The following is a 22,659-nucleotide window of genomic DNA, read 5'->3' on the forward strand; positions in this document are numbered from 1 at the left end:
AGAGGGGGAGGGAGGAGGAAGGGAGGGGAGAGGGAGGAGGAAGGGAGGGGGAGGGAAGGAAGGAGGGAAGGAAGGAAGGAAGGAAGGAAGGAAGGAAGGAAGGAAGGAAGGAAGGAAGGAAGGAAGGAAGGAAGGAAGGAAGGAAGGAAGGAAGGAAGGAAGGAAGGAGGGAGGGAGGGAGGAAGGGAGGGAGGAAAAGAAGGGAAGGAAGGAAGGAAGGAAAAGGAGGGAGGGAGGGAAGGGAGGGAAGGAAGGAAGGAAGGAAGAAAGGAAGGAAGGAAGAAAGAAGGGAGGGAGGGAAAGAAGGGAAGGAAGAAGAGAAGGCAGGAGGGAAAACAAGAAGGAAGGAAGGAAGGAAGGAAGGAAGGAAGGAAGGAAGGAAGGAAGGAAGGAAGGAAGGAAGGAAGGAAGGAAGGAAGGAAGGAAGGAAGGAAGGAAGGAAGGAAGGAAAGGAGGGAGGGAAGAAGGAAGGAAGGAAGGAAGGAAGGAAGGAAGGAAGGAAGGAAGGAAGGAAGGAAGGAAGGAAGGAAGGAAGGAAAGGAGGGAGGGAAGAAGGAAGGAAGGAAGGAAGGAAGGAAGGAAGGAAGGAAGGAAGGAAGGAAGGAAGGAAGGAAGGAAGGAAGGAAGGAAGGAAGGAAAGGAGGGAGGGAAGAAGGAAGGAAGGAAGGAAGGAAGGAAGGAAGGAAGGAAGGAAGGAAGGAAGGAAGGAAGGAAGGAAGGAAGGAAGGAAAGGAGGGAGGGAAGAAGGAAGGAAGGAAGGAAGGAAGGAAGGAAGGAAGGAAGGAAGGAAGGAAGGAAGGAAGGAAGGAAGGAAGGAAGGAAGGAAGGAAGGAAGGAAAGGAGGGAGGGAAGAAGGAAGGAAGGAAGGAAGGAAGGAAGGAAGGAAGGAAGGAAGGAAGGAAGGAAGGAAGGAAGGAAGGAAGGAAGGAAGGAAGGAAGGAAGGGAGGGAGGGAGGGAGGGAGGGAGGGAGGGAGGGAGGGAGGGAAGGGAAGGGAAGGAGGGAGGGAGGGAGGGAAGAAGGGAGGGAGGGAGGGAGGGAGGGAGGGAGGGAGAAAGGAAGAAAGAAGACAGGAAGGAGGGAGGGAGGGAGGGAGGAAGGAAGGAAGGGTGACATTACATGTTTCCCCCTTCTCATTTTGAAGTCCAGGGGCAGAGACATGCTTTTGCTTGGGAGGAGCCCAGCGCCTGAGCACTTTAGCCTGCTTCTCGGGGCATCATGGGTAGGGCAGGTGCACTGCGGGACGTCAGGGAATCTGAATTCTCAGGCTTGCTCCGCCGTAACTCTTTCTGCAACGTAGGGGAAGTCGGAAGACTTGGTCCAGATCCCCGCTCCGCCAGTTTCCTAGCAGGGTGACCCCAGTCTCCGGGGCTCGGTTCCCTGGTCTGTAAGATGAGGGCAGCGGCAGACTGGGCACCGGCAGCACCACAGAACTCCCCAGATCCCGCCCGGTGCGGAAGTCTCCCGTTCCCACCCAGGCAATCCCGAGCCCGGAGGCGGTACCGAGGGGAGCACTCCAGCCTTCTTGCTCCTCCCCTCTCTTCTCTAGTTTGAGGGAAATCTCGCGATACCTCTGAGGGGGAGGCTCCCGACCCGGCCCCTGATTGGTCTGGAGAGGGGGCGGGGGGCGGAGTCATGGCCGAGGTTCTTCTGACTGTGTCCAGATCGTGCCCGTGACAGTGTCGGTGGGAGCCTGTGCGCTATGGCTTCTCTGTCCACGCTGGTGCTCCGCGGGTCCGCCCTGCTCCGCCGCTGCCCCCGGCTGCCCGCGTCCCGCACCTACGCGGCGGGTAAGCCGCTCCGGCCCCGAGACTGGGGGGAAGGGCTGAGGGTGGACTTGAGGCCCCGTGGGTGTCCGCGTGCCTGCGTGGATAGCTCCCGGGGTTCCCCCCCCCGGTTCAAACCCCCGCGTGGCCTCGTGACCCTCATGACCTCACTGACTCCTACCTCTCAGCTCAGTGTTCCCACTAGCAAAATGGGTCTGCTGACAGACCCTCCTTACGGGGCCGCAGAAACGTAGGAAGCGTGTGAGTTACTGGGGCGGGCGGTTGTAGCTTTCCGGCCCCCCGGAGTTTGCTCGTGCTCCGCACCGCTGGGTGCCGGCCCCGGGGATAAAAGCACTAACAGGGGAGGCCTGGAGGCGTCTGCATTCTTGGTGCTGCCTCTGGGACTGAATTGGAAGGGCCTACACCTAGGGAAACTCCCTGGAGGCTGCAACGGGAAGGAGGCGAAGAAATGGAGCCTGAGTGTTAGGGAAAGCTGGCCGGGGGTTCCCCTGTGTGGGAGTGCCCTCCCCTCCCTCTTCCACTCAGGGGACGGGGTGCCCTGTGGGGACGCGCAGGCTGCCACTGAAGCGTGCACCTCGGGGCCTGGACCGCACTGGGAAAGGCTTCCCCAGCGAGAAGGGATGGGGGGGTCTCCCACGGAGCAGAGCCTAGGGGTGGCCAGAGGCCCCCTGCAGCTACCGCCGATTCCTAGTTACTCACTAGAATCTTCTTTATTCTGGAACTGTTTGTTTGGAGATGAGGCTGAATGGGGGGCCTTTCGGGACCCCGAGCTCCGGGATGACTCACATGCACTCCCACATGAGCAGTCAGAGGGAAGCAGGTAAAAGGTCAGGGAATCGCTCCGGCGTCTGACCCTGAGGGAAGGGATGTAGCACGTCCAGTTGTGGGGAGCTGCGCAGAACCAAAAGGGCTTTTGCATTTGGTGACAAGCAAGTGTCTTGGGAGCCTTTGAAAGAGCGGAAGCAGATGGGATAAAAGAAGGGGGGCGGGAAGGGCGGAGGATCTGGTACGGAGAAGTTTGGGAGTTTTGGTGGGAAAGGCATTTCCATGACTGGCATGGCTGGGGTAGATTCCAGCAAGTCCAAAAGCACTCATTAAGCACTGTCCTGGTCACTGGAAATATACAAACAAAAGTGCATCAGTCCCTGCTCTCAAGGAGGTATCTTTTTCCTGGAAATGCGGCCAGCTCATTTATGCACAGTTAAGTAAATCTGGGATATGTGCAAGAGGGGGAGGGGGCTAAAATCCGGGGGACGGCCATGTGTGGGCAGCGGAGCGGAGAATGAGGGAAAGCCCGCCACCATGGCAAGCCTTTCCAGAGGCTCAGAGAAATGGAATGCTGTGGGAGGGTCACTTTGGCCAGAACTGGACTCAGAAGGGAAGTGGGGGTGATCCCCTGAACCAGAGGAGGAGGGATTCATGGGCCACGTAGGAGCTTGTGGCAGCGCTTTCTGTAGTGGCCAGAAACTGGACACTGAGTGGATGCCCAACAAATGGTGAACGGCTGAATAAATTGTGGTGTATGAAGGTTATGGAATGTTATTGTTCTGTAACAAACGACCAGCGGGAGGATTTCAGCAAGGCCTGGAGACTTACATGAATTAACGGTGGGTGAAATGAGCAAAATGAGGAGCTCATTGTACCCGGCCACAGCAAGATTTTACAAGTACCAATTCTGATGTACGCGGCTGTCCTCAGCAATGACATGACTCACTTCAGTCCCAATGATCTTGTAATCAAAGAGCCATCTACACCCAGAGAAAGAACATTGGGAAACGGTTGACTTGCTTTGGATTTATGGTTAGTTTTTAGAACAGAACATGCTTTACCCCCATGCCTTCTAAAACAAGAAATACGCTGGTGTCAGGCATGATCCATCTTGTTGTAAGTCCCTGTTGCACAAGATTCCCGGCTAAAATGAGTTATTATACACCTGTAACGTCCAAAAAACCAATGCAATAATTTTGGACCTGTGATTTTTAGCCCTGTGGCTACACCCTCCACAAATGCTTATTACAACTATTTTTTCCAAACTTCTTGTCTTGTTATATACATATATACATGTTATAAACATACATATAGAAACACATTCACCCACATATACACATATATTTGTATGTGTGTGTGTAAAACATTTCTGTTTCCTGAAAGCAATATATTGCTGAATTCAGATTTTCAATCTATTCTGCTGTTTGTTTCTATCTTATGGGTAAATCAAGCCCATTCTGAGTTATAATTACTTGTGTATTTCCCTCCATTCTATTTTTCCCATTATCCTTCTCACCCTATTTACCTTATCCACCTTTACCTGTTACCTTTCCCTACTATTCCTTAATCGACCCACCTCTCTAAGAGTTTCTCCCTTATCCCCTTCTTCTTCCTAATTCTTCATCCCTTCTAAAAGTCCCTCCTTTATCCTATTCCCTTGATCTCTCATTTCTTTCTAAATGTAGAAGACTTTTATATTCTTCTACATGTATATGTTGTTTCATCTTTAACCCATTGAGGAGAGTAAGGTTCTACCAACCATCCTCCCCCACTTGTTTCTTTATGAATTCTTCCTTTCATGACCCACTTGTATGAAATAATCCTTTTTATCTCTCTCACTGTTTCATTTTTTAAAAAAATCACTCCATCATCTGCAACTTAGCCTAGGTCTTTTTTTTTTTTTTTTCAAAACTACCAAATAAGGCTGACAGTCATAAGAGTACTGATAACATTTTCACATATAAAAAGTAAACAGTTTGACCTTATTGGGTCACATATAATTAGTCTTTAATGTTTACCTTACATTTCTTCTAGACCTCATATGTTGAATTTTCCATTAAGTTCTGCTATTTTTGTCACAAATACCCGAAAATCTTCTAATTCATTAAATATCCATTTTCTTCCATTTATTCCATTCCATCCAGTTACCTGGGGTCATAATCCCTGCCCTTTTGCTCTACAAAATATAGTGTTCCAAGACCTACAATTTTTAATGGTATAGTCTTGATTATAGCCTCTGCAATATTTAATTTTTTCTTATTATTTGTAATATTTTCTCTTTAACCTGGGAGCTCTGAAATTTAGTTATGATATTCCTGTAAATTTTCTTTGTGGGATCTTTTTCAGGGGTGATCAGTGGGGTTTTTTCTCTATTTTTACTTTCTCTTTTTGTTCTAGAACTTTAGGGCAATTTTCCTTAATAACATAATATTATATTAAAATTTTTTAATTATAAATTTTAGGTACTTTAACTATTCTTATATTGTCTCTTTGATTTGTTCTCCAGATCAGTTGTTTTTCTAATGAGATGATTCATATTCTCATCTTTTTATATTCTTTTGATTTTGTTTTATTTCTTGGTGTCTTATGTCATTAGTTACCCCTTGTTCAGTTTTTTCAAGGAATCATTTTCTTCCTTAAGTTTTCATTCTCTATTTCCAATTGGTTGACTTTCTTTTCTTAATTTTCTTAGATTGCTTTTATTTTCTTTCTAATTTTTCCTTGAGCTATTTATTTGATTTTTTAAAATCCTTTTTAAATTTTTTCCAAGAACTCTTTTTGGACTTTGACAATTTTAGCATTTCTCCTTGACAAAGGAGTGACATTTTTAGCTCTGTTTTCTCCTAAATATGAAGCCACATCTTCTTTATCCCGTCTGTGGTTGGATTCTTTCTCCTTAACTTACTTGCTTTTATTCTTATTTTGTTTTACTTGTTTCAGCATCTTAATATTCTAATCAAGTTCTAGTCCCAAAGCATAGGGGATAATGCTTCAAGCCATGGGTCCTTCTTACTGTTATTTTCTGAGTTCTGGTGCCCAATCTTGGGTACTCCTCTAGACCCCAGTCATGACTAGACTAACCCCACTGTCTTACAAACATTATAGATTCCTGTGGTCCCGCTGGTGGCTGGACTCTCTGTCCTGGAACTGAAACCAGGGACTCTGCTCTCCTGCAGAGCTGTCACCCACAGCCAACAGAGTCCCTCTCCCTCTGTTACTATTCTTTAGACATATCCTCTCTTACAGTCTAAGCCCAGGACTTCTCCTGTCCCAGGGGACACCATTCTGTTCCTACTCAGCTGTTAGACCCCCTCACTGTTCATGAAGTGAAAATTCCCTATGATCTGTCTTCAACTTACCCCAGGGCTTATTTTTTGACTCCAAGGAATTGGTCTGAAGGTATTTGGGCCTCAGACCAAGCTTCCATCCCCAGAGGTTTGCCATTTTCTTTTCCAGCTTATTTTATAGATGAGGAAACTGAGGCAAACAGGGTGAAGTGATTTGTCCAGAGTTACCTAGCTATTGAGTGTCCAAGGCCAGATTTGAACTCATGAAGATGTCTCCCTGATTGAAAGCCCAGTAATCTGTGTGCTGCCCCACTTAACCTTCCTTTTTTTTTTTTTCTTAAATCTTCTGGATTTATACTCAATATGTAAGAGACCTTGAAAAGATCCAGCAGTTTACTGGTCTCCCAACTGTCTCATTTGCAATATGTGACCGTGACAGCCCCATATCTCCCCTCTTCTGAACTTCCTTAGTTTGTTTTGTTTTGTTTGAGAACACCGCCTTCCTTTCAGCCACCTGGTTTTACAACCTTGGAGTAATCTTCAACTCCTCACATTCTCCCTCAATAGTTATATTATATTTCCAAATTTAATTCAATTATATTGAAAAATGATTGTTGGAAAAACATTTTTTAAGTTCACAGACCTAGGTTAAGAACCCCTGCCATAGATCTTCTGCTCCTAGAGTCCATCTTTTCCTTTAAGATACAACTAAGACCCCACCTTCTACAGAAATTCCTGTCCTGATCTCCCCAATGGCTAGTGCCTTCCTTCCCAAATTACCTGGTATTTATTAACTTTGTATTTATGTTGTGTATGTTTTTATATGTGTGTGTATACATTTGTATATATTTTTCCAAGTCTTATCAATCTTACCTCTATATCTGGCACCTATCTTCTTTCTCCTCACAGCTACCACCCCTCAATTGGTCTGCTGCACTAGTTTCCTAATTGGTCTCCCTCTGCCTCTGATTTCTCCATTTTGTTCTCCACTGAGCTGTCAAAGTGATATCCCTCAAGCTCAGATCTGAATGGGGCACTGTGTTACTCAATAATCTCTAGATTCCTTCCCCACTTTGCCACTGAAAACCTTTCAAAATCTCCCTTTTAGGGCTTATTTGTTATTCCCCTTTTTCTGCTCTGTAGGCTAGACAAGCTGGTCTTCATGTTGTTCCACACATACAAGATTCCCTCACATAAGTAGCAGTTCTTAACCTTTCATATTTCATGAGCTCCTTTTCAGAATAATATTTTATGCATAAAATAAAATACAAAGGATGATAAAAGAAACAGATTACTTTGAAATATGATTGTCAAAAAACTTTTTTTTTAAGTTACTGATTTCAGAAAAAATAAAAGCCAAAATAGATCTAATGAAAAGGAATAATCAGGAAAAGTAGTTCCTAGAGCCCATCTTTTCTTTTAAGATACAACTAAGGCCTCACCTTCCACAGAAACTCGTTTCCTGATCTCCCCGATTGCTAGCGCCTTTCTTCCCAAGTTATCTGGTATTTATTAATTGTTTTATATATTTTTATATGTATTTATTGTCTCTATCATTACAACATAAGTTCATTTTGAGTGGGCATCATTTTCATGGTCTGCTCTATCTTAACCATTCAACTCTTTTAAAAAACTTTTTTATAAAAGGTTTTTATTTTCAAAACATATGCACAGCACATTTTTAACATTTACCCTTTTAATTTTGTAAACCTTGTAAATTTGCCCCCAATGTTTCCAGCAAGTAATCCAATATATATTTTTGTTTGTTTTTTGCTGAGGCAATTGGGGTTAGGTGACTTGCCCAGGGTCACACAGCCAGGAAGTGTTAAGTGTCTGAAGCCAGATTTGGACTCAGGTCCTCCTGACTTCAGGGCTGGTGCTCTATCAATTGTGCCACCTAGCTGCCCCTATCCAATGTATGTTAAAGGTGTAATTCTTCTATACATATTTCCATAATTATAATGCTACACAAGAAAAATTAGATCAAAAAAGGAAAAAAAATGAGAAAGAAAGCAAAATGCAAGCAAACAACAACAAAAAAGTAAAAATATTATGTTGTGATCCACACTCAGTTCCCACAGTCCTTTCTATGGGTGCAGATGGCTCTCTCCATCACAGAGCCATTGGAACTGGCCTGAATCATCTCATTGTTAAGAAGTCACATCCACCAGAATTTATCATCGGATAATCTTGCTGCTGCTGTGTAAAATGTTCTCCTGTTAACCATTCTATTCCTGAGAATATAAAGGCCACATGATGTAGCAAATACCATGGGGGGGTTGGAATCAGACCAACGGGGCAGCAGATAACTGTGCTACCATGGACAGGTTTTCCCATTTGTGAAATGGGGATAATTTTTATAGTCCCTGTCTCCTAAGGTTGTTAGGAGCTGGGATAAGGTATGTAAAACTTCAAATGCTATATGAAGGCTAGTTCTTCATGAGAATCAATCAGCAAACATTTATTAAGTTACTTTGTTACTTTGTGCCAGGCACTGTGCTAAGCACTAGCAATACAAAAAAAAATAAAAGACAGTTCCTGCCCTCAAAAAGCTTACAGTCTAATGCCACCTCAGTCTTTTTCTCCAGAGGGCCAGCAGAGGAAGTGGTCAGGAAGAAAAGGGTTAGAGATAGGACCTTGAACTCAAAGAATAGTATCTCTCTAGGTATCCTGGCTCCCCTGCTTTAGGCAGCCTTCCTTCTTTCTGACAAAAGCTAAGAGAATGGGATTAGTGGCTAGTTAACTACATAAGGCTAACAAAGCCAAAGCCATAGCTGATGAGCTTGTAGGTAGATATGTAAAACCAAGAGTAATTGACTACCCTACCCACTTTTTTTCCTCCTTCTTTTCTTCCCTTCCTTCCTTTTTTCTACTAACAATTTATTTTCTTTCCATTAAAAAAAAAGAGAGATAGAGGAGAAGCTAGGTGGTGCAGTGGATAGAACACCAGCCCTGAAATCAGAAGGACCTGAATTTAAATCTGGCCTCAGACACTTAACACTTCCTAGCTGTGTGACCCTAGGCAAATCACTTAGTCCCAATTGCCTCAGCAAAAAAAAGAAAGAAAAAAGAAAGAAAGAAACAAAACCCTTGTAACAAATATGCATAGTAAAGCACAACAAGTTTCAACATTGGCAGTGTCCAAAAATATATGTCTTAGTTTGAACTTTGAATACATTTCTTTTTCATCTATATTAATTTTTCAACCTATATGTGAGATTGGTGCATTTGTCATCCAAAAGTAAATATGCCTTGACATTATCTTTTGTATAAGTTGATGCTCTTTTGTTGTAGGTTTGTTTAGGAAGCTGGGGAAAACTGAGTCCAATGGGCTACTTTGATTTTTTTTTTCCTCAGTGAAATTTTTCTTTGTGTTCTCTTATTATAGGTGGTAACTTTGAATACATTATTACTGAAAAGAAAGGGAAGGCAAATAATGTGGGACTAGTTCAACTGAACCGACCAAAGGCCCTGAATGCACTTTGCCAGCCCCTGATAAATGAGCTCAACCAGGCCCTGATGACATTTCAGAAGGATCCATCTATAGGGGCCATAGTTCTGACAGGCTCAGAAAAAGCATTTGCAGGTAGGTCACATTAAATGGAAACTGATTAAATAACTTACAGAGTTTGACTAGACTTACAGACAGCTCTATGAGTTGTAACTGATGTTCCTCAACATCTGTATTCTAGTCACAGAGACTTAACCATACCTTTGTGTCTTCTGAGTTGCACTTTTATAAATATTAGAGTGATACATTCTTTGGGGGCAACCGTATCTACAGAGAGGAGGAATATTGCTAGAAATCATTCTGCATATTCTTCAATCACTGAACATCCCTAAGATTTCATTTCTTCATCTGTAAAAAATCTGTAACTCTAAATCTGTGATTCAGTCCTCCCATCCTCTGTTATACACATATATCTATGATTTCATTGGTTCAGGGAGTCTTAAGAAATACTTCCTCCTCACTGCAGTCCATGCCTTCTTTCCAGCCCAGAGTCAGGGAGTTTCCTGGAGCTTCTGGAAGTTAAGTGATTTTCTTCCAGAGCCAGTATTGGTCAGAATCAGGATTTGAAGCCAGACTTTCCTGACTCCAAGGCCAATTTTGTGCTCACTATATTGCCTTGCAAGATGAATATTCAACCCCACTTTTGTATTACTGAGTGTTCCTATAATTGTTTGATTTAAAATCCCAGCACAGATATTTAGAAATCACCTCCACTAAAACTAGATTAGATTCTATGCTTTTGAGAGTCTATGTGATAAGAAATATGAGTTCTTCTTTGTGACACTTAAACCTCCATTAGTTTTTCTCTCTCTTTATAGCTGGAGCAGACATCAAGGAGATGTGTGATAAGACTTTCCAGTTTTGTTACTCGGGGAAGTTATTAAAGGACTGGGACATCATCACCCAAATCAAGAAACCAGTCATAGCTGCTGTCAATGGTTATGCAGTGAGTGTTGATGCTGTTTCTTCCACCAGTTTCCTTCATTTCAGTGGACTTAGTGATTACTGAATCTTAGTGATTATAGACATTTAAAGCATACATTTTGAAGCTTTTCTCTTATCAGCCATAATTTTCTCATGAAAAGTGATTATAGACATTTAAAGCATACATTTTGAAGCTTTTCTCTTATCAGCCATAATTTTCTCATGAAAATTTAACTTTAAATTTGGATTCCATTTAACTATAAAAACTAAGTTCCTGCTGGAAGCCTTAAGGCTATTTTTAAATGACCTTCTATGTGAATTATTTTTTTTTTAATCTAGGAAGTGTACATGGTACTGCCTTTTTTATTTAGTTTCTTTTTATTTTTTAACTTAAACGTCAAATAAAATGAGCATTTTCATATGCAAAGGAAGTGAAAAAGAGAATTTTACATGAAAATCCCTACTATATATAGTTTATATTTCCTTTCAAGTATATTATTGTTTTATAAGTAGCTTTCAAAGCTTTCCTATTTGTGATTCCTTCATACCTTTTTTTGTTGTCCTTTGTGTATTCCTTTTTTAAAATAATGCTTCAATGACTTTCTTTTTTTTTTTTCCATTTTTCTGGCAACTCTTTTTTTTTTTCTTTTTTTTGGGGGGGTTTGGTTGTTAACTCTTTGATACCTCCCACCTCCTTCATTCTCCAAACTGGAGAGAGGAAAAGAGAAAATAAGAAGGAAAGGAAGGAAAGAGTAGAGGGAAGGAGAAAGGCAGGCCATTGAAAAAAATTTGCATAGTCAAGCACAATAAATTCCTACATATCTAAAAAATGTTTATCTCCTTCAGCACCTTTAGACCATTGTCTTCATAATATTTCTCTTATTATATAAATTGTTCTCCTGTCCTATTTACTTCATTGGGTATGGATTTATACAAGTCTTCCTGGATTTGTCTGAAACCATCCCTTTTTGGCATTTATGACAACACAATTAGATTCTGTTACATTCACATACTACACCCTGATTCCTGCGCACCTCTTAGTCTCCAGTTCTTTGCTATAACAGAAAGAACTGCTATTGACTTTTTTTACATATAGATCTTTTTCTTCATTCTTTCATATCTTTGGGGTATTGGTCTAGTAATGGTAATGATTTGGGGAGCATAATTCCAAATTATTTTCTAAAACACCTAGACCAGTAGTTACATTAGCATGCCTGTTTTCCCACAGCCCATTCATAACTGTCCTTTTTTGTCATTTTTGCCATTTGATGGGTGGAATCTCAGAATTGCTTTCATTTTAATTTCTCTCATAGTGATTTGCAGCACTTTTTCATGTGGTTATGTATAACTTAGATTTCCTTCTTGGAATACTGCCTGATCTTGTACCTTGACCATTCATCTATTGGGGAATGATCATGGATTTTAACTTTTCAGATTGTTTTATGGGAACACAGGAAACATTAACACCTGAGGTGCTCTTCTAATCCTCTGACAGAGAATCTGAGATAGAGGGTTTATGCTTCCTATTTTCTCTGGCAACTTATAATTTGACCTCTGGACAGATGCTCATGGGGATTAATATCTTGAGGAGGTGGTCTTCATTTTCTTCATTTATAAAATTAAGACCCTGTGTTATTCAGAGAATGGGTAAACCCATTATGGTGTACGAATATAGTAGAATACTATTGTGCTATAAGAAGTGATGAAGGGGTTAGTTTCAGAGAAATCTAGGAATGTTTGTATGGACCAATGTAGAAGGAAATAAACAACCAAGAGAACTATAAATGCTGTAACAACAACGTTGTAAAGACAAACAACTTTGAAAGACTCCAGAATTTTGATCAATACAATGACCAACCACAGTTCCAGACAGCATATAATGCATGCCTCCCATCTTTAGAAAGAGAGGTGATCAACTCAGAGTGGAGACTAAGACATTTTTGGGACAGCTAGGTGGCCCAATGGATAGAGCACCAGCCCTGAAGTCAGGAGAACCTGAATTCAAATATGACTTCAGACACTTAACACTTCCTAGCTGTGTGACATTTTTGGGACAGCTAGGTGGCCCAATGGATAGAGCACCAGCCCTGAAGTCAGGAGAACCTGAATTCAAATATGACTTCAGACACTTAACACTTCCTAGCTGTGTGACCCTGAACAAGTCACATAACCCTAATTGTCTTAGTAAAAAAAGACAAAAAAAGAAAGAAAGATATATTTTCTTGGAGGTGACCAGTGCAACAATTTGTTTTGCTTGCCTGTGTATTTGTTACAAGGATTTTGGTTTTTGTTAAATTTTGGTTAGAAATGCTAGGTTTTGGGCTCACCTCACTCCTCAAAGAGATATCCTTCCTGTCAGCGTTAGTACTTCTTTTTGTTTTAAGGGGCTTTAAAGACGGCCAGAGGAAAAATTGTTGGTTTGGTTTCTGCCATGTGCTAATAGCATTTTGTTTGTTTTTTCAGCTGGGGGGAGGTTGTGAGCTTGCTATGATGTGCGATATCATCTATGCTGGTGAAAAGGCTCAGTTTGGACAGCCAGAAATCCTGCTAGGGACCATCCCAGGTAAGACACCCGCAGACTGTGACACGAACTCCTGACTGTGCCACTGGTTGTGACATGAACGTCGTCTTCTCATGACCTAGTGTTTGAGGGAGATCCAGCAAAGTCTCAGCCTGCTAGTGTGTTTTAACTTAACTGGAAATCAGCCAGGAGAGAGAGCCTCATCACCAGAAGGCTGCCTACTATCGTGTGCGTGTGTGTGTGTGTGTGTGTGTGTGTGTGTGTGTATGTGATTGATTGTAGTGTGTGTGTGAGTGTGTGTCTGTGCATGAGTATATATTGAGTGTGTGTTGGATCCAAGAAGAAGGAATCTAGTTAAGAGACATGAAGCTAACTGTTTTTAGTAGCTTATGTTAATGTAAAATAGGACCAGATCTGGTGCTGTACTGAAAGTTCTTCCCATTTTTTAAAGGGTTAAATAGATAATGGGAAGAACTGGAAGGACTTAGAGGATGACCATGGGTTCAAGTCTAGGCTCCTGGGATTGTTAACTATAGGACTGTAGGCAAGTTATTTCTGCCTCAGATTCCACATCTGTTAAATGAGTTAAAAAACCCACCTCACCAAATGCACATAAGATTGGTGCAAGGCACGAACTTGGCAATCCTGAAAACCCTGTGTCAGTGTAACAAGAAAAATATATGCATGTATATATGTAGAGTATGTGACACATGTGTATGTGCATGCATTTACACATACATTTACATTATGTATATATAAAAAGAAACAGTTTAGCTAATGGCTTAGAGAAGGATCACAGGATCACGACTTTGGAACTGGAAGGTTAGAAACAAATGGCTTTTTACTTGATATGTTTATTCACAAAGGAGTGCAGTGTGCCTTATCCAGAATCATCCAACTGCATGAAAGTCATACAAGAGTACATCCAGAATTTGGCGTGGGAGGCACTCACGGTCTTGTCTAGATTCACTTATAGGACAAGGATTCAGCCAGAATCCGCAGGGAGGCCTTGCATGCCAGGACAGAAGGATGGAGTCTACAATATTTACCAAGTTCTGGTCTCTGTGCATCTGGGCAATTGATTGGAATTGAGTGAAGAGGTATTCTTCGAGTGCATCTAATTAAATTAAGCTCAAAAACTAGACATCACAGGGGGGCTTAGGTGGCATAGTGGATAGAACATCAACCCTGAAGTCAGGAGGACCTGAATTCAAATCTGGTCTCAGACACTTACCACTTCCTAGCTGTGTGACCCTGAACAAGTCATTTAACCCCAATTGCCTCAGGTTAAAAAACAAAACAAAACAAAAATAAAAAACCTAGACAATACAAACAAGGGGAATTGCATGAGAAATAGACATTTCTAGCCTGTCAAATTCCAGAAGAGTATGCCAAATGCCAGGCAGAAGAAAAAAATTTTAGATATCTTGTTAGAGCCAGGCTACAACTGGATATGAGTAGCAATTGTTATTCATTAAAGTGTTTTACTCATACCTATCTGTTGATAAATGAGGGGATGGAAGTCTGAGTTGGGGAGGGGAGAATTCACTGGGAAGAATGAGGCACTATTCCAAAATTATCTTTTTCTCTGATGAGGGGCCCACAGAAAAAAATTGTTGGGAAAGCCAGGGGGGTGAAAAGAAAGGGAAAGAAATGAAGGCAGTTAAGTGCCAATGACACTTTTTACTTGACTTGGACAGGGCTTGACCATTCAGGACTAGAAGTAACTAAAAGACTTAAGTAATTAAGGAGAGTATTCCTGGAAGAGAGGTGAACGAATGTACTCTGGTTTTTCTATTAAGAATTGTTCTACAACCTCTGCTGACTGCCCCTCTACTCTCTGTTTGCTTTTAACTATTTTATACTTGGCCCTCTTTTATTGAACCAGTAGTACCCCTGAAGCTCACAAATGGGATGGTATTATATCCTTTTTAAAAAAAAAAAGAACCTAATAATTCTTCCATTCCTTCTAGGTGCTGGAGGAACTCAGAGACTTACCCGGGTAGTTGGAAAGTCTTTGGCAATGGAGATGGTCCTTACAGGTGACCGAATCTCAGCTCAAGAAGCCAAGCAAGCAGGTATTAGCCCCACTTTTGTAGCTGATGCTTCAACCAATCAATCAGTCATTAGCCTTTTATTAATTCGGATTCAAAGCAAGATAAGAAGCAGCCCCTGTCCTCAAGGATCTCCCAATCTAATGTTTCCATTGTTTTTCCTACTGCGTTCTAAAAGATTGATCCTTGAGATTCCTCTCAGAGAGAGGACCATTATTCCTCTTGTATATGCTCAAGGACTATGGTGCTATTGGCACTAATGGGGTAGTGGAAGGTTGCATGATTGACTCACATGTTTTTTCACTCTGCCTCTTTCTAAGAGTGTCTGTATAACGGGGTTTGCTACTCTCTTCCACTAAATTGTTGCAGCCCAGAGTTTAATTCACTCCAAAATCAAGAAGAAAGCCCACAAGTCATTGTTGAATTCCTGATACCAGGATTTCTGTGGAGGAGAAGAAGCAGAAAGAATTTTCTGAATTGATTTGCAAAGGTGTTTATTATTCTATTTAAAAAAAAACCTGATTGTTATGGAATATTTTCAAATGGTCATTGGTGAAGTAGGAACAGATACTAAATACCTTCAAAAATATTTAGTGTGCTCTTTAACTTTGTTTTTTGCTTTAGGCCTTGTTAGCAAAATTTTCCCTGTGGAGAAGCTGGTTGAAGAAGCCATCCAATGTGCAGAAAAAATTGCCAACAATTCTAAAATTGTAACAGAAATGGCCAAAGATTCAGTGAATGCAGGTAATGAATTTTAGCAAAATGAAATAGAGTGGAAGAGGTACCTGGGTAGGGTTTGGGGTTAAGGAATCAAGGCTCCAAGGAAAATTCAAAAATCTGAAATCTAAGAGCATTGAATTACATTGTGGCTAAAAATCTTTTGGATTCTTAAAAATTTAGTTGTGTGTGGGAAAGTTTTCTGCCTGAGCAAGATCACCTGGCTTCTTAACATTTGTTACAAAGTGAACTCTCCTCTATAGAACTTCCATCTAAAACATATGACTTTTATTTATGTTAAATAGGTAAGCAGAACTTGTTCAGCTTGTTAGAAAATTCAGTTAAGAATTGACTTACCAGCATGTGCTGAAGGCCTATGATCTTGGCTCTTCGTGTTCAATAGACTCCAAAATAGTGCATTGTTCTAGTTCTCCCAGGCTTTCTGTTTTTTCCTATGATAGATTAGATCATCCTAAAACAAAGGATCTGGATTATATTATTCTAGCTTTCTCTAAAAAGAGCCATATTAGCCACCTTTATCCTTTATTATACTCGGTGAAAGACCATTTGAATATGCTTTGACTTCTCTAAAGTCATAGTTGAAGGTATCACTTATCTTGCTCAATGTACCCTTATTTAAATATTCCTGGAGTAAATTTCCTCATAAGATTTACTTGGGGGGGGGAGGAGGAAGAGGAGTCTATCTCCACCAAATAATCACTATACTTTTGTCAGATAAGGATCATCTGTAACTCAATAAAGTCTCTTCCCTTAACCTTCCAGAGGGCAAGTCAATGCCTTATAGTGTTGAGGTTCAAAGGAGATCCTAAAGATTGGGATTTCAGACAAGGTATCTCAAATGAATTTTCAGGCTTGAACTTGTCTCCAAGTCAAGGGGCAGAGTTTATTATAATAGTAGCAACAGGCTAAGTTCCACAAGAATTTAGCAAAGAACCAGGAGCAAGGAGATAAATTTATAGGAAAAAGTTAGAGACCAGGAGTTTCATGTACTTATTTGCTTACAGGTAGGTTTGAAGGGTGGTCTATTTACTATTATCTCAAGAACTTTGGCTTACAGGTAGGTTTGAAGGGTGGTCTATTCACTATTATCTCAAGAACTTTGTTATCACTGACCAACAGATTATTTATTTGACAGTCAGCAATGTTTATAGAGCTATAATATAGTATTCCTTACAGAGATTTTAGGATTATTGACAAATAGATTATTTGAACAATAGCACTGCTAAGGTCAAGGTGCCTCAGGATTATTGCTATATTTTCCCTAAAAACTAAGGGAAGACATATATAGCGACATTATAGCATTCCTGTTTACCTGTAAAGGTCTGTAACTCTGAGTAGGTGCACCGGGTAGAACAAGGGAGCACTTAAAGCTAATTACCAATTGGACAATACTCTATTAGAATATGCTTGGAAAATGGCCCTTCCCACTATTCCATGCTGGCTTGATCTTTTGGTGTATACAGATAATTGTAGGAGGGATTAGGGGATGGAGTCAGCCAAACCAGGGTCACTTTGGCAGTAAGGGAGTTCCTAAGAGCTTGAGCCCATCCCCTTCACTTCTACCCCTAATGACCAAGAATAAAGACCCAAGGACTTTTCTTATTCTGACTCCAGCTGATTCTAAGGCATCCAGGGTGCTAACTCAGTCTTCACATTTACCTTTTTTTTTTTTTTTTTTTTTTTTTTTTTTTCTGAGATATTTAGGGTTAAGTGACTTGCCCAGGGCCACAAAGCTAGAAAGTGTTAAGTGTCTGAAGCCAGATTTGAACTCAGGTCCTCTTGACTTCAGGTCTGGTGCTCTATCCATTGTGCCACCTAACTACCCCTGTTATTACATTCCTAAGGCCACAGGACTCCAGTTATTGTGATATTTCCCCTAGAAGCTGCACCCCATTGATAGCAGTAGGCAGTTTTTTTTCAACACCTAGAAACCTCTGTTCTGAACTTCTCCTCTTATATTTCATAAATCACCCAAATCTTTGGGTGTACTATAAGTTAGACAGTTTTTCTCAGGACAGGTCCTTTTTGTCTGATTTATCTTTCACCCTTTTCCTTGTGCCTTCCAGATTCCTGGTATCCATCTTATTATAAGCTTATAGAACAGAGATCTTTAACCTTGTTTGGTCTCACAGACTCCTTTGGTAGCTGGTGAAACCTATGAATCCCTTCTCAGAATAATGCTTTCAAATAAATAAACTGTATATGATTTGATATGGGAGAAATATCTCTTCTCTGAGTTCATGTGGTAGATAGCTACTGGAAAATATATATTTATCATAATGCAGAAATTATGGAGGTAAAAGCTAATGTTTTATTATTATGCTTAAGTATAAGTTTAGGTCAATGAGTAAAACTTGGACCACCATGAGGATTATGACAAGGCTTCTTATGATTATAAGTAACAATTATATCATTTTAAAATTACACATCAGGACAGTGAAACAGTTCTTTTACATATCACAATCTTGTATATTCCTCTTAGGCCATCAGAGTTAAAGAGAAGATCGATCCAATATCACCCACTTCCTTCATGGTCATAAAAGTTATACAAAGTTAGTTAAAAAGTAATAATCTACATCCCCTAAGGAAACAATCTTCATGCAACAAATTCCATAGGTAAACTGAATAAGATTACAGATTAAAGTATTTATAGAAGATTCATAATAGGCTAATTGAGGAAGAGGATTTACTCATCTCTAAGGAGTCAGAAACAGTTAAGAGTCTTCCTCTGGCTTCTTATCTAGGAAATATTTAAGGCTCTTAAGTTAATTTTTACATCCCATAGAACAGCTTTTGTTCATGTGAAGTGAATGTGAAAACATATTTTTAGTTAACCAGAAATAGTAGGAGGAATGGCCTTGAGTTCAGAATGGTTAAAGGGAATCAAAAATACCCCTAACAGATTGCAAAAAAACCAACACTATTGAAATATTTTGATGAAAATACTAATAGTTTCAAGTTTCTAGACATCCTGAAATCTGTCTATAGACTTCTTCGGGTTCCATGGACTTAAGAATTCCTATATTAGGGGTATTAACTTATTTCTGACAAAAAACTGCCACAAAAAGTCTTCGACTCCAAATCAGCCTTTGTACATATGGTTCACCCAGGTTATGAAACAGGCTATGAAACTATTAGGAGTAGTTTCTTTTGTATCCTGCAGAGACACAGAAGAGAGTCTTTCTCTGAGTATAGTTCTTGAAATGGAAGGCTAAACACACTAGCTGAACGGTTAAAGTTAACCATTATCATATAAATATTTTTTGATTATTGTGAATAGAGCTGTATAAGAACAGGACTCTTATACAGGGCCAAGACTCTGAAAAGGTGTACTTGGATCAAAGACAGCAGGGTGCTTATAGTTAAGCACCTACTCTATGTGAAACAATGGTTCTCTAAACATATACTTAATGTGATGGTGATGTAATGGGCAGTAGGCACATGCTCAGTTGTAGAGATATAATCATACAGAGATATTTAAGAGAGAGTCTCACAGACACAGAAGAAGAATCAGTCACAGACACAGAGAAGACTCGAGACTCCAGATTCCAGGCTCTGGACTCCATCTTTGACCAGCCTTGTGGTGGCTCTCCTGCCTTCATCTGTTCTCCACCTAAAAGACCAAGGCCTGTCCAGAGATCCTCCAGAAAACTAGCCTGGACGTTACAGACTGGAAGTTGGGAAAGCTCCAGACCTATGGCTATTAATTAGCTTTGGGCTTTAGGGCACAGCACATTTTTTCTATGCCCATTTCTAAAATACCTGAGACAATAGGTACCTGCAATTTTCTAAAAGCCTTTCTGGCATATTTGTTTAACATCTTTATTATTCTTTATTTCATTGTTACAGAATTTTATCTGATACATTGATGGGGACGGGGAAGGCAGTAATGAGTATGAGTTGAGAGACCTCAGATTCACTAGTATTGAGGTAACAAATTTCTTAAGTGTCTCTGAAGGAATACCACGTGCTCCTATTGGGTACTGCAATTTAAAATCAGCTGCCAAACATACCTAATGACTTGTATTTGAGTGCCTCTGACACATCCTAGGGATCCTGACAGCTTCTGATGTTATGTAGAATCATAAGATAAACATAGGAAGAATAAGACTAAACTTCTCAGAGGCCACCGCAATTTGCTGAGCATTTTGACAAAAAAGCATCCAGACAATACACATACATCTTGTACCCTCCACATTCCTGACTTGTAGAATTTGTTTTTTAGCTTTTGAGATGACATTAGCAGAAGGACTTAAATTGGAGAAGAAAATCTTCTACTCAACCTTCGCCACTGTAAGTAAATGGTTTATCTGATGTGAACACTTCTGCTATACCCCAGACATGAGAGGAGTTCAGATTAAAGTCTTTACTCATGTATGACCTTAATGTGAAAACAGAAGGTTATGTAATTAAGGCCCTCTTGATTATGTGGAGGCTGCTCTGGGTTCATTAGGGTTGTGCCAACTGAATATAAGCTTTCACAGGTTTCACCAAGCCCAGAAGCCTTCAGGAATGTACACAGCTATTATTAAAAAACCAGTCAAACAGAGTTTCAAGAGGTTCACCCCACCAGAAGGTTGGCTCTCAGATGCTGATTTTTTTAATTTAATGAGATTGCATACTTTATAAAAACATTCCATCAATGTGAACTACTGTTATTATGTTTGATAATTCATGAAAATTGTCTCTTAAGGCATGGAAGGACCAAAGCCAGCCCTGGTGGAAGGAGTACCCACACTGAAAAACTCTCAGGTTTATAACTTATTGCCACTTCAACTTGGTCAAGAGTGATAGTTGCCTTTTTCCTAATTGGCTCGGCTTTGATTTTCATATTTAATTGAACATGTTTAACCTGCTTGGCATAAACACAGTACAATAAAAAGTCAAGGGTTCAAAAAGGATAATTTAGAAAATTATTCTGGGCATTATAGAGAAAAATTTGCATCTTTTTTGACATCTTGTCATCTTTTTTTTTTTTGACAGCTTCTCTAATGTATTTAGAACATTTTCTTTACACACATTTTTTCCTGAAATATATGTAATAAACATATTCTCTGTGTGTGTGTATGTGTGTGTGTGTGTGTGTGTGTGTATTGCATAAAATATTGTATCACCCAGATTTTTATGTTGGTATCTGTGAAGCCTTGAGCTAATGATTTAAAATATTTGTGATAACCAAAGAGAAGAAAACTTAGGAATTCTCATTGTTATTGTTTTCATTACCAGTGAGTGCCCACCTATTGTGTTAGAGACCTTTCAGAACAAAAGTTTGCTTTTAGAAGTATATGAGGCATTAAAGGTACCTAAGATACATCAATTTATAGTCAAGGAGATCTGAGTTTGAATCCTGCCTTTAATACTGATTGGCTGACAAGTCACTTAACTTTTCTAAGCCTTGATTTGAAGGTAGTAATTGTGCCAACCTCCCATCCTTGTCTGGAGACTTGTCCACTTGTTAAAGCTTAAAGCAGCTTACATTACCATGGAAAGAGTCCTGGATTTATATCTGAGGCCCTATGTTCTTATTCTGCCTCTGTCACCACCTGTGGTGGGGAATTTGGGGCAAATCATGGAACTTCTCTGGGCCTCCATGTGTGGCTCTGGGTTTTTCTCAGCACCAAAAATGTTTATCACATGCTCTCTGATTCTTCCACAATCCCCATAAGGAATATTCCTGATCTTTTTCTTCTGGTTTCCTTTATCCGCTCTCTCATCAATAAAATGAGTATTAGACTAGATAATATTTAAGGCTCTTCTGAGTCCTAAGTCTGTGAGCCTTTGATCCATTGATTGACTGTGGCACTTAAAGCATAATCTCAAACAATGTTGAGATAATGCCATCTCTGTGTGTTTTTTTAAATAACAAATGGGAATAGATTCTTAATAACTGCTCCTGATTGTGGTGTTGAGGAATGATGGAGATGAATTCATTAGCACTTTCTTTTGACAAGCCATTAGCCTCAGTGGGTAGAACCGTGCCCTAACATACTGTATATGAGATTTGCATGGGAGTTTGGAATGAATGTGTCTAAGTAGGACTGAATGTCAAAAATTCAGAGAATTTTTAATTTTTCCTTAATAGGAAGAAGTTAGGGATTTAAAGAAGGAAGATTGCATGTCAATGTCAACTTTCCCCTTTTCTTTTTCCATAAAAGGATGACCGGAAAGAAGGAATGAGTGCATTTGTGGAGAAGAGGAAGGCCAACTTTAAGGACAAATAATCACAGAATTTTGCTTGAGAAGTGGCAAAGAGATTTATATTTTTCTTTAGAAATTACTTTAAAAAATAAAAATAAATCATAGCTATTGTACACAGGTAAACTATAAGTGACACAAGGTGCCTCTCTTAAGACTGCAGCATTGCTTCAGAAGACTTTATTCAGGACACCCTTTGCTGATTCAGAGAGCATGTCCTTCTGTATTTTGGTGCACCAGAATCCAAGGTGTTGTCTCAAGACACTGAAGTTATTTATTTGCCTTAATGGATCTGTTTCTCTGCATCATGATTAACTCCAAAGCCAGGTGTATTTTTACCAATATGATCTTATTGTCTACTGTTAGGTCAAAAATTCTTCACTGGAAGCCTTTGGTGTTGTGAATTAAAACAACTTCACTTGACATAAGGGACTAAGAGTCTGAACCAGCCTGTTTGTATTCACCATCATTTGAATGTAATCTTGTCAGCATGAAAAAAATTTCCTTCATGCTTATTTAAATTATATGAATAAGCTATTGATTAAAATGATTTTTATTCATCATACCCTGTCTAAAGAACTGAGGGTTTAAAAAATTCATTTTCACAATAATGTCACAAAATAAATAGAGAGCCATTATGTAGAAATGTAGCACTCTATTTTAGAGTGATTACTTGTTACTTAGACCATGTTCATGTATCTGGCAATCTCAATGAACAGGAACACAGGTAAGAATCAGGAAGGAGACAGAGAATGCTTCATCAGGATGCCTGTTAATGGAAATTCATTTTTATTTTTAGAAGGCTTCCTTCGGAACCCAGTGATTATGGGTACAGGAGGCAACAATCCTGCTTTACAGCTTTTTAGACTAAAGCT

General features: G+C 40.2%; 1 protein-coding gene across 3 annotated transcripts; it reads left to right on the forward strand.

Moving 5' to 3' along the window:
• The first annotated feature begins 1,605 nt into the window (after nt 1-1,605).
• Nucleotides 1,606-22,347, forward strand: ECHS1 (enoyl-CoA hydratase, short chain 1). Of its 3 annotated transcripts, none has more exons than XM_074296286.1 (8): nt 1,606-1,789; nt 9,230-9,427; nt 10,171-10,298; nt 12,740-12,839; nt 14,771-14,875; nt 15,476-15,595; nt 19,815-19,882; nt 21,745-22,347. In XM_074296286.1, exons 1-8 carry the CDS (start codon nt 1,702-1,704, stop codon nt 21,808-21,810), a joined length of 873 nt encoding a protein of 290 aa, XP_074152387.1. In that variant the 5' UTR covers nt 1,606-1,701; the 3' UTR covers nt 21,811-22,347. The 3 variants fall into 3 exon arrangements, with proteins under 3 accessions (XP_074152387.1, XP_074152386.1, XP_074152388.1); XM_074296285.1 differs by having other exon boundaries at nt 1,611-1,789; nt 21,672-21,786; XM_074296287.1 differs by lacking the exon at nt 19,815-19,882 and having other exon boundaries at nt 1,611-1,789; nt 21,745-21,910.
• The last annotated feature ends 312 nt before the right edge of the window (nt 22,348-22,659 follow it).

The sequence above is a fragment of the Sminthopsis crassicaudata genome, chromosome 2 (genome assembly GCF_048593235.1).
Source record: "Sminthopsis crassicaudata isolate SCR6 chromosome 2, ASM4859323v1, whole genome shotgun sequence".
Lineage (NCBI taxonomy): Eukaryota > Metazoa > Chordata > Mammalia > Dasyuromorphia > Dasyuridae > Sminthopsis > Sminthopsis crassicaudata.